Source organism: Gekko japonicus, unplaced genomic scaffold, assembly GCF_001447785.1.
Source record: "Gekko japonicus isolate JY-2015 unplaced genomic scaffold, Gekko_japonicus_V1.1 scaffold204, whole genome shotgun sequence".
Lineage (NCBI taxonomy): Eukaryota > Metazoa > Chordata > Lepidosauria > Squamata > Gekkonidae > Gekko > Gekko japonicus.
Genome location: NW_015159716.1, coordinates 372,046 through 384,392, shown reverse-complemented (window position 1 = coordinate 384,392; position 12,347 = coordinate 372,046). Strand labels below are relative to the sequence as shown.

The 12,347-nt window shown below is 46.9% G+C and overlaps 1 protein-coding gene across 1 annotated transcript in view; it reads left to right on the top strand.

The window, feature by feature from the left end:
* LOC107113404 (plexin-B1-like) overlaps positions 1 to 12,347 on the top strand; it is a 122,855-nt gene that overhangs the window by 66,058 nt on the left and 44,450 nt on the right. The window contains 6 exon segments of the mRNA XM_015414766.1: positions 2,007 to 2,139; positions 5,237 to 5,393; positions 7,358 to 7,466; positions 7,564 to 7,672; positions 8,395 to 8,406; positions 11,638 to 11,751. Coding sequence (XP_015270252.1) covers positions 2,007 to 2,139; positions 5,237 to 5,393; positions 7,358 to 7,466; positions 7,564 to 7,672; positions 8,395 to 8,406; positions 11,638 to 11,751 — 634 coding nt within the window.

The following is a 12,347-nucleotide window of genomic DNA, read 5'->3' as shown; positions in this document are numbered from 1 at the left end:
CCACACCCACCTTTTGCTTCTTATTCTGTTTACCTTGTTTGTTGTCAAAACCCAGAGCTTTTTTTGTAGCAGGAACTTCTTTGCATGTTAGGCCACACACCCCTAATGTCCTAATGAGTTTCTGCTGTTGGGTGTGGCCTATTATGCTAATGAGTTCCTGCTGGGCGTGGCCAACTCAGGAGCGAGCCGGAACTTCGTTCCTGTGCGTTCCTGCCCAAAAATAGCCCTGCTTACTTGTAAAGCCAACTTTGTCTTGAGGTTTATGTTCACTCAATAAAACAAAAAAGTAGCCAAAATAATTGGGTTGATCAAACATCTTCTAACGTTATTTACTAGATCATTTTGAGTCCATTTCAACATAGCCCTCTTTTGTTCGGCTGTTGTATCGTATTGGGCTACCCAATCTGCAATTTTATCAGATATAAAATAGTCCCAGACTTTTCTGTACCAAAGGTCAATCTTGATTTCTGGATGAAGCTAAAAAAAAGCCCTTGTTGGACACTTGTAGGAGACGTCAGGGAGCTCGCTGATTAAGCTTCGCAGGATGGTTGCTTATAAGTCTGAGGACAAGTCCCTCTCCAAACAGCCTTGGTAACCCATTTTAGCTGCTGGTTGCTAACAGATTCTTTGTGTCATTTCAGACACATCTGTTTCGGCTCCCAGCCGCGAAGTGATTTTTAAAAAACCTTTTCAAATGAAGCCACCTGGGTCCCATTTGCAAAGCAGGGCTGAGCTGGGGTTTTTCAAAAGCACCTTTCTTCCATTTTCAGGTGCTCTTTGCACTTCCGAATCACTGTTCTGTGGTGTTCAAAATGTCTGCAGCACTTCTGAAAGTGCCACCTTTTCTCCCGACATTTTTGCAGCACATTCTGTTTCAATACTTTTTTAAACATTGGAACTTTTGCTCTACAGCTCTAGACCTATATAGCAATTTAGTGCTATATAGCCACTAGTCCCAGGAGCTGCGGTGGCTCAAGTGGTTAAGATGCTGAACTGCAGGCTGTGGAAGGTCAGTAGTTCAGCAGTTCGAGACCTGAGCGCCGCAAGACGGAGTGAGCTCCCGTCTCTAGTTCCAGCTCCTGCCAACCTAGCAGTTCGAAAGCAAGAAATTGCAAGTCGATAAATAGGTACCACTTTGGTGGGAAGGTAACAGCGTTCCGTGCGCCTTGGTGTTTAGTCATGCCGGCCACATGACCACGGAAACGTCTTCGGACAGCGCTGGCTCTTCGGCTTTGAAACGGAGATGAGCACCGCAAGCCTAGAGTCGGATTCGACTGGCTTTCGAGCCTTTACTTTAGCCAGCATTCAAATGCAAGCACTGAATTGCTGTATCGGTCTAGCACTGTCGCCCAAAAGCCAAAACATTCCCCCTCTGCCGAAGCCCAGATAGAACGTGCTGCACAAAGGGTGGGGTGGGGGGGAGCAGCATGGATTTAAATGGGCAGAATGCTTTGGAGATGGCTCCTAAATGAATTCAAAAATGCTGTCTGAAACCTCCGTCCCCATGTCACTTTATATGGAATTGGGCCAGCAACGGGTAGCAACTGGTTTTGTAAGTGGCAAAGTAGAACTAGTCCTCGTCCACTGTACGTGGTACTACATTCACATCCCCGTGGAATGGAACGAACGTTGGAAACATCCTGACCCTTTTAAGGTATTCAGTTCCTTGCCAGATAATCTGCTTTGTGTGCCTCTAGACGTAAGAGATGCACAAGGCCTGAAGAGAGAAGAAAATAGAAGATTTGGAAGGGAGGTGGGAGCACTGAGGGAAGCCAGAAGGGGGGAGATAGGGGGAGAAAAGGATATAAGATGGATGCTAAAATGTTATATTGGTTGACTTGATGTTATATCCAAATAAAATTGTTTAAAAAAAACAAAAAGAGATGCACAAGGCCTCAGGTGTGTGTGTGTGGGGGAACCCTCTCCTTTCTAGGACAGCCCACATCGGTGCTGATTGTTTGTTTTTCTGCGCTTGCATCTTTTTTCTCCTGTCTCCCCCCCCCCAGGTGCAGCCGTCGCTCCGAATGCACCAGGTTCCGAGTGAGCGAGCAGTGGCTCTGGGGCTTTAATTCAACTCAGCAGTGCTTGTCTGTCCAGTCGCTGAGCCCAGCCAACATCAGCAGAGAAGAACAGAGAACTGTAAGCTCACATGCTTTAGCACTCCCCTTTGAAGGCTGTGTCAGAGGGCATCTTTGCACCTTATTATGCGTAAGCTGTGACACTGGAAGTGGGGAGTGGCTTGTGCTGCCTCTGGAACACTTCCTTGGTGAAGGGGGGGGCTTGGAATAATTCACACCTCTGCTATCATCTCTGTCAAAGATTGGCTCCAGGTTTAAAGGGACCCTCTGCAAGATACTGTCCGGTGCAACCCTCATGCGCTGTCCCATAAAACACACACACACTCCTGGTTGAGAAAGCAGGGTGCCACTTTTCCAAGCACCATCAGTGCCAGCAAAGCTAGAAGCAATGCAGAGGAGTCGTGCTATGCTCTCTGCAAGAGTGTTTCCCAGCATGGAATAAGAGATTGCCCCAGGGTACTGTGGGGCAATATCCCTTCACCAGTCTCTGGTTGGCAGTTTGCCCTCTGCGGTGCCGTGCACCTCAGCAGATAGCCCAGCATGCTGACTCTGGACCCAAGCCCTGGCTGCTGCTTTGCTGTGAGAGGTCACTCAAGGTCAAGGTCACTTTGATAACCTTGGGCTTTTCCACAATCGTCTTTTTCTCACTTGTAAGTTCCTGTTTCTTCAGGTGGGGTTTTTTTCCCCTGTTCTACCCATGTTTTACTCCCTCTAGTGGTCGATTTGGTATGGTTTATGTCATTGGGTTATGTCTCCCTGAAGATTTTTTTTTTAATATTTTATTTTTATACTGTTTTACAATGCACATAGCTCGATAACACATAACCATAACAGGGAGATATAGATTACAGCAAGAAAATAATTGGAAACATTGGAAGAGTACAACTTATAAATATAACATGACAGTCCTGGCTATTAACTATTCTTGCTATGTTAACTTGCTATGTTAGTACATTACTCTGGTTACATTGGTGGACCTCATGAGCCTTAGTGCGCCATGTTGAGGTTTGGTGCCGGACCAGTTGTAAACTGATGTAATATTGAATCGTCCACTAGAGGGAGCAAAACATTTGCAGAATGGAAACACCCCCCCCCCAAGCAACAGGAACATACCAGAGATAAAAATGAGAATTCAGAAAAGCCCCTTGAAAGCCCACAAAAGAATATTTGGACTATTGGGAAGGGGACACATGCGAGGAGAGTGTTAAAAAAGAACAGAAATGAATGTGTGCACAGATGCACTGAATCCTTGTGCATGTTTGCATTTCTGTCTGAGAGAGGTCTGCATGAGAAATATCCGAGAGATGTTGTGGAGTGAGAAGGAACCCCATTGGTTACGTTTTCACCATTTCCTTTGCAAAATGGAAGCTAAAAATTAGGGGGGGTGGGGATTCATTATAGCCTAGTTTCTTGGGGTTTGATTGAGCCTCTAATTCAAGACACATGCAGCCATTCCCTTGCGGACGGCTCATATTCCCATAGCTGTCAACAGGGAGCAGATTTCCCGTTGACTTGAATAGGCTTCCAAGCTATCGTTCGGTTATTCAAAACATTTTTATTCCACCTCTCCATTCTCTTAAAACGGCTTACAGCACAAAATTACAGAATTCAGAATTGCATCCTCAAAAAGCAGAACATCCCAAACAAATTTTTGTACCATGACTTGCATTTGTACTCTCTTGCTTACATAAGATTCCTGCATGTCACATGGACTCCAACTGTGCTGCAGAATGTTGCATGGGAGTTGTGTGCTATGTTATGCGTGTGGCGGATACCCTTTAACCTCTCACGAGTCCATCCCATGCATTTGTGCAGAGCATCCAAGTTTACTGGTCCTCATGGTTCTGAAAAATACCTCTGCAATCATGTTTATGGCTCTTTATGTAGACTAAATGTGTGGGCTGGTCAGGACATGCCTTCTGCCATGCCCACGTATCATCAATCTTCATTTCGTTCACCTTTTTCATTTCACTCCCGCTTTGCCCTTTGAAAGCCAGCATGGTGTAGTGGCTGAGAGCAACAGACTCGAATCTTGTAAACCAGGTTTGATTCCCCACTGCTCCACAAGAAGCCTGCTGGGTGACCTTGGGCCGGTCACAGTTCTCTCAGGACTCTCTCAGCCCCACCTACCTGACAAGGTGCCTGATGTGGGGAGAGGAAGGGAAAGCGATTGTAGCCATTTTGAGACTCCTTAAGGTAGAGAAAAGTAGGGTATAAAAACCAACTCTTCTCTTTCTTGCCCTTTATCACCCCAGTTCTTGCAAAACAAATTCCAAATTCTTTGAAAACCTAAATCTTGAAGGCAGAATAAATTGTATAAGATTAGTGCATTGCTAAACCATACCGAATTTTGGCAAATCAGTTACTTAATTTTGTAAAATTGCCTAATTTATTCTACATGCAAATTCGAGATATTTTATAAAATATGCACAGTCCTGATTTTGCCCTGCTGGTTTTGCCCTGCTAGACCCAGTTTGGTGTAGACATTAAGTGTGCGGACTCTAATCTGGGAGAACTGGGTTTGATTCCCCACTCCTTCACTTGCAGCTGCTGGATGACCTTGGGCAAGCCATAGTTCTGTCAGAGCTGTTCTCCCTAGGACAGTTCTGTCGAGAGCTCTCTCAGCCCCACCTACCTCACAGGGCATCTGTTGTGGGGAGGGGAAGGGAAAGGAGTTTGTAACGTGCTCTGAGACTCTGAGTGAAGGGCAGGGTATAAATCCAATCTCATCTTCTTCTTTTAAACTGTAAGCCATAGCTGAGGTGCTGGAACTATAAACAGGCACAATCCAGCCAAGCAATGGTGAATTTGGTTGCATAACATTTGATCTGCTAGGATGGAGTCAGAAGCCCGGGTCTCTCTGATTACAGTTAAAAAACAAAAATAAATTACTAGCCCTCCTGATGTGGAAGGATAACTTGCATTCTTGTGAGTAAGAGCCAAAGAGTAAGGAACTGCAGGGTTTTGTGCCACTTTCACTGGCCAAAGGCCTGGACTTAAGCACTCGGCACGCCTACACAATTCTGCTTGTTTGTCTTTGTGCCTGCCACCCTTTCACATTTCCATTGACCCCATCCTCTTCCACTTTCGGAAGGGGAGGAGATGCTCATTAGAGGAGAAGAGAAGTTATTGATTAGGCTTCTCTCTCCCATTGGCAGATATTCCTAACGCTTTCAGATCTGCCGCCCCTGCGGGACGGAGAGTCATATTCATGCTTCTTCGAAGAGTACGAGAGCCCAGCAGTGCTGGTGGGGTCGGGCATCGTGTGTCCGTCACCAGATCCCAGCCAAACACCAAGTCTGAAAACAGGAACAGGTGAGTGACAAAGTGCAGAAAATGTAATTATACCAGGGCTATTTTTGGGCAGGAACGCACAGGAATGGAGTTCCGGCTGGCTCCCAAGTTGGCCACGCCTAGCAGGAACTCATTAGCATAATAGGCCACACCCAACAGCAGGAACTCATTAGGATTGGCTACATTAGGGGTGTGTGGCCTCACATGCAAAGGAGTTCCTGCTACAAAAAAACCCCCTGGGTTTGGACAACAAACAAGGTAAACAGAATAAAAAGCAAAAGGTGGGTGTGGCTGGATGACCACACGTCTGGTAACATGGGGGTGTGGCCTAATATGCAAATGAGCTGTACTATCAGGGGTGTGGCCTAATATGCTAATGAGTTTGCTGTTGGGTGTGGCCTATTATGCTAATGAGTTCCTGCTGTTTGCTGAGCCTTTTTTACAAAAAAAGCCCTGATTATAACTGTAACAAATGGGAGTCGTGGAGGCTTCAGAATACCTTGTTCACTCCATGGATGGCAGCCACTGTTTCCTTGCCGAGATCCCTCCTCCCTCCTCCTTTACTAATGTGTTATTTTGCAGTGGAAGCGCCTGTTGTCGCTCGTGTCTTGAATAACCTGTCCCACATCAGCGATGCCGAATGACCATTTTGTCCTGCAATTTAATGAAGTCATGTACCCTTGTTAAGTAATGCGCACAGGCTCAGTTAAGGCATAATGCAAAATCGTGGTTTATTTTAACTATAGTTAGTTTGTGAAACCAGAATTCAGCTTGCAGATGACCAGCCCAACCCCGATTTAGCCTTGACAAATGCTGATTTGCCGGCCTTTGCTCCCTAGCTGGGAAGGCAGTGCTGGGTAACAAGCACGTATTCAGGCGGCACGTCCATGGAAACTATAGTTAAGTCTCATTGTGGCTAATAAACTGAATTTGAACTACGGTTCCGGATTGTGGCTCGGTGGAGCCTAACTAGCCATAGGTAGCAAAGTGGTTCACATTCAGACAGTCTCATTAACCACAGTTAGTTTAATTGCACTGTGGTTTCCTGTGGTGTCTAAACTGACCCGCAGTATGGAAAATGAAATGTCCCAAATAAACATAGCATGATTTATTCTCCTGGCAGATGCCTTCCGTAATTTCGCTTTCCTTCTCATCAGATTTTGAAGTTTTGATAAGTGGTATGTTATGAGCACACCCTGACTGACCTTCATGGCCAAGGCTAGTTCCGTCTCATCAGATCTTGGAAGCTAAGCAGGGTTGGCCCTGGTCGGTATTTGGAAGGGAGACCTCCAAGGAATAGCAAGGTCATGACGGGGAGGCAGGCAAGGGCAAACCAGCTCTGCTTGCCTTTTGCCTCGAAAACCCCTTCAGGGGTTGCCATAAGTCAGCTGTGACCAATGCTCCCTTCTAAGCGGTGGAGTCTTGTGAGCAAAAATTCTACTTTGTGAGCTACTGGCATTAAAGTTGTGAGTGAGCAATTTGGCTGCTGCGTAAGCTAGTTTGCTCTGGAGCCACCCTTCCTGAGCTGAGACAAAAATGTGTGAGCCAGAGGCTAAAAAAACTGTGAGCTAGCTCACAGTGACTCAGCTTAGAGGGAACACTGGCTGTGACTTGACAGTCCTCTCCACCATCATGTTATGAACATGAGATGAGCAATACTGAATCTGACCAGACGTCCATATAGCCCATCATCCTGTTTTCATGGGTGGCCAACCAAATTAATCCGGAAAGCCTACAAACAGGACAAGAAGGCAGTCAGCCTTCCTGGCCCCCCCAGTACCTGGGGTACACTGCCTCTAACCCCGTAGTTTCCATTTAGCTCTCATGACTAATAGCTGTTGATTAGGCATCCTCAATAATTGTTTTAATGCCTCAAAGAGGCCACAAACGTCCTATGGCAGTGAACTCCATAGTATCTAAATATGACAGTGTTTGCTGTTGAACTGTGTTGAAGAGACTTTTAAAATTTTAATTTCCATTTTCAGACCACATAACCATTCAGCTGGTGGTGCGTTTCCATGATGTTTTTATTGCTTCAACCTCATTCTCCTTCTATGACTGTGCAGCAGTGGCCTCTTTGAGGAAATCTGCACCGTAAGTCCACGAGGGTACAGCCTCTCCAAACTTCAAAGCTTTTATTTGACCTATGGGGACTTGTTGCACACAACTGTTCTGTTCTCCTTGCTTTCAGATGCCAGGTGTGTGTGAGCAGCCACTGGGGGTGTAATTGGTGCGTCCATCAACACCTCTGCACTCATAAGACCACCTGTGAAGAAGGGACCATCATCTACAACGAAAGGGTGTGTCTTTCATAGTGCCTGTCTGGTAATCTGTCTGTTGTGTTTCTAGTAGGTTTTGCTTAGGAGGGCAGCCGTTTTGCTACTTCAGAATTTGGTGCACTAAACAGACCCGCTCTACAGAACCTGCCATGAACTGTGTGCTTCAGAGGGTATTTGAATAGCTCCAAAGGAGGGCGTTTATCCAGGAAGAAGAAAGCCCCTCAGTTACTGTGTGGCAGAATATCCCAGTTCTCCTTGTTCACAGAAGCCGTTCATTCTTGCTCAATTCTGTGCCTCCCTGCCCATTCTGAATTCCCTCAGGAAGCTGGAAAATGTGCCTGAGAGGAACAGAGCGTCTGCGACAGGAGAAGCTGCACCTGCCCAAAATCTTTCTGCTATAACACCTGGCCAAACACAGGAAGTCCCATTCTGTGTTTAGTCAGGCAACGATGTTAGGGATGGGCACGAACCCACAAATGAACCCTGGTTTGAGCACAGTTCCCGAACCCAAAAATGAACCACCTTTTTTCTCTGGAGGTTTGGGTAGTTCTCCAGGCTCTGATTTAATCAAGTCCTAGACAATGCTGGGGGTGGATTTGTGGAGAGTCCTAGAAACACCCAAAGCAGTTGTCCACAGCTTGATTGGCATCTCTGGGAGCCAGCCACAGAGCTCCCATTCTTCTCTATGGGAGCAGATTATATACCACACCCTGACTCAGCTGCTTTCACTTTGCAGCATGAAGAGAGAAGAGTTAGTCATTGTGAGAGAAGAAGAAGAATTATTTGCTGCATGGCTGATTTAGGGGAGGCTTTGAGGGACTCCTTTTTTCCCCACACAGTGGAAGACATTTTAAAACACCTCCCCGAGCTGGGAAGGTGTTCCTTGCTGTGGTTGCAGGGACTGAACCTGAAGCTAGAGGTGAGCTTTCCTTGGGGCACCTGCTGGGGGGGGGGGCTATAACTCGGACATCCCAAATTCAATCTTTGCCAAACTTGGAGGGTGGGTGGAGAAGAGGCTGCTGAAAAATCCCTGAGTTTGGCATCTCTAAATCGCGAGGGGGCTGTTCTTCTACCTCTGGAACCAAACGAACCACGAACTGGTTTGGGAAATGGAAAAGTTCATGTAAGTTTGTGGTTCGCGCAATCAAACGAATCACGAATCAACACGACCCATCATTTCCCCAGTTCATGCCCATCCCTACTTGACATACATAAGAGGAGAAGCTTTTCATTGTGGACAAAAAAGAGAGCGCGGAGGAGAATGATACAGGATGGAGCAAGCAGAACATTCCATGTCAACTCTAATGGGGGTTGTTCTGTAGGCCTAGCTTGTGTCAACATTTTGCAGAGTCATCACGCAAGTTGAAATGTGTCCACAGGCAAAACTTTAAATAAAATAATCACTGGGGGCCATGGCCACATGACTCAGAAAATGTATCCAGAGTCATATTTTCCTGTCGAATGTCTGTTAATTCTTGCTGCCGTAGAACGAGATGTCCTCTAGCTACAATAAGTGACTCAGGCCTTGTTTTTAAGCTGCAGATCTCTCTCACAAATGCATAGTGCAATCTGTGAAAATGAGCCGAGATGGAGCAATAATTGATGGCCAAATATGAATGGAAAAGGACATTTCAGTGCTTGTTGTCTTCTGCGTGCAAGTAGATCCAGTCCTGGGTTTTGTTGTGTGGATTCGCCTCCTAGTGATCTCCCAGCACACTGCAGTATTTTCATGCACACATGATATTATGGGCTGCTAAACTGAAAAATGCAAAAATCCCTCCCCCCTTTGCCCTTCCTCCCATCAGCACGCGTGCAAGGTACCATAATGTTTGAAGTGCACTTGTCTGTTAGCTTGGGATGTATTTAGCATCTCTGAGAGAAAATCATATTCATGGCGCTTAAAATCAAAAAGGTGGCAGAGCAGTTTTTAAACTGAATATTGGGGGAAAGCCGACAGGAGACAAAAAGTCTCTGGTTCGGCTAGCTGACTCAAATGTTTCTTCTCTGTCTCTTTCTACTCCAGACTCAAATACCGGTCTTCAGCCTTCTGCCTTCCTCAGCTGTTCCCACTACAGCCGTGTCCCCTTCATCTGCTCCGACTGTAGCCACTGAACCAACTGTTCTCTCAGAAACATCAACAGAATCTTTCACCCCCAGTCCCACCACCACCACCGTGGGTTGAAATAGGGGGGCCAAAAGGAAACTTAACACTGGGAGTTTGTTATCGCCCACCGGATCAAAAGATAGAGGAGGATTATAAAATGATGAATGAATTAAAGATAGCAGCTAGACAAAAACACTGTGTCGTAATAGGTGATTTTAACTACCCACACATTGATTGGGTCAATATGGTCTGTCCTCACCAGCCAACCAGAGACTCCAGGCCTCACTACACATCCTACCTCTGAACTTTCAGTTGGTCCTGAAGACTGGTCCACGGACCCTTCCACTTCCTTCACTCGCAGCACATTTCAGCCTGTTGTGGAGGCACAGACACCTTTCACAGAAGCGGCCGATTCCACGACTCCATCTCCTGTGCCTGAAGCACCCACCTCCTCTGTCCCGACTCCCTTCACCCCCAGTCAGATAGCCAGTGCCTCTACCTCTTCCGCTGACTTACCAGGAGACCTGGAGACTGAGCTGCCTACAACTGAGGTGCCTCCCCCTACTGGCCTTCCAGACTGGCTTCCTGGGGATGGCCTAGAACTCAGGAACAGCGAGGAATGGATGGATCCACTGTCATCTGAGAATGATACATCCTCCTTCTCTGCTTCCATGCTTCTGTCAGGCGATGGAGACTCACTGGAGAGCGACACCACCGATTTCCCCAGAATTCTGAACCCGGGGCTGGATTACCAGTATGACGCACCTGGGTTTTTGGACTTGGTGAGTTTCAGGCTGCCGTGGAAAACGTAGCTGATTCCACACAAGGGGTTTCCCCATGGTGGTCATGTTGCTGGTGTAGCTGTTATTCAGTTTGCACTTGCAACAGATATTCCAGACAGCACCCAAGTTAGCCACGGTTTCCCTTCCACACTAGAAGTGGGTTGCATCTCCCCTTCTCCCACCGTTGTCATTGTTACTATCACGATTCTCCTCCCACCTTTTGGAAAAATGGTTGGGTGCGTGCATAGCCCTGCTCAAGAAGAGCATAAGGCTGCATTTTATAAACCCACGTATTTTCGTAACGCTGCTGCAGAATAATGCAACACTTGAATCATTTGGTAATGCTAATTGCTGGAAGGTACTGGGTGTTTCGCTGTGGTCATCTTTATTGAAAAGAGTAATTGTCCTCCTGTTGCTTGGGGGAAGGAGAGAGAGCTCTTCAGGGATTTCCCCCCCCAAATGCTGATCAAGAGAGCAAACACTTGCCCACCTGTATTGGCATAAGTGTTACGAAGACATTCGATGCAGTTCAAGGGTGCAGCTTATAGGGGAACTGCCAGGGTTCCCCCCCCCTTCATTCTGTGGGCAAAACAAGAGCATGGAGGGGGGAGGTCTTCCAGTTTTACCCTTCTTGTTGCAGCCCCTGTGCTGCATCCTACTCTGTTATTGAGGATCTGTTGACACTCGAGAGGAGCTTTTCAGGAGGGTGCGGGGATCTGCAGAGGAAGGAGGAGGGGAGAGGTTCATTCTGTCAACTTGTTCCATTCACATTCCATAGGGTTCCAACCCAATGCATGAACAAACCCTGTATAATGCGTCTGCAGCAACTTGACTTCTAACGTTGGCGCCATTAACTCTTGATTCCCTTAGAAAAAAAGACAGTGAAATATCCCGAGATTAGAATGTGCTTTCTTTTGAAATCTGTAATAATTATTATATGGGCTTGATCAGATAAACACCTTAATGGCTTCTGTTTCGGGTAAGATTATGTGTCTTATCTGATTTTGAGTTCTTTTTGAGCTTTATCGGCAGAAGGAAGGAGGAGCAGTGTGCCATGTGAACAGCTCTTCTTGTGCATGTTTGTGTGCTTTTAGAGCGAGAGCTGGGGGCCAGAAGCCTGTCCCTGCGTGCGGGGCATTCAGGGGTCCTCTCTGATGCCAGTCAATGTGCAGAGGAAGATAACCCTGATTGGGAGAAATTTCCACCTCTATCAGGTAAGAGGGACACCACTTTATTATTTATTTTATTTTATTACATTTGTACCCCGCCCTCCCCGCACACAGACTCAGGGCGGCTTACATAGGCACAACCGTGCAATAAAATACAACACGATTAAAACAATTTAGGCACCCAAAGTGCGATAAAATAACAAAGTTAACCACTTAAAACACATTTCAATCTTACAGAATGCATCGGTGATTAAAATACTCATTGTTATATATCACCGTGAGGTCAGAAGAAGAAAGGGGGGCATGCCATGGGCCTAGATGTTCCGGATGGCTAATCGGCCCACCCCGACGGCACTGCTCTGCAGTACACGATGGTGGTAATAGTGGCGGCAGTGGCTCCTACTTAAAAGGCTGGTGGAAGAGCTCCGTCTTGCAGGCCCTGCGGAACTGTAAAAGGTCCCGCAGGGCCCTGATCTCCTCCGGGAGCTCATTCGACCAGGTAGGAGCCGCCACCGAAAAGGACCTGGCCCTTGTGGCAGCAAGCCTCCTTAGGTCCCGGGGTCACTAGGCGGTGTTGTGACCCCGACCGAAGTGCTCTTTGGGGCCTGTATGGGGAAAGGCGGTCCCTCAGGTATGCCGGA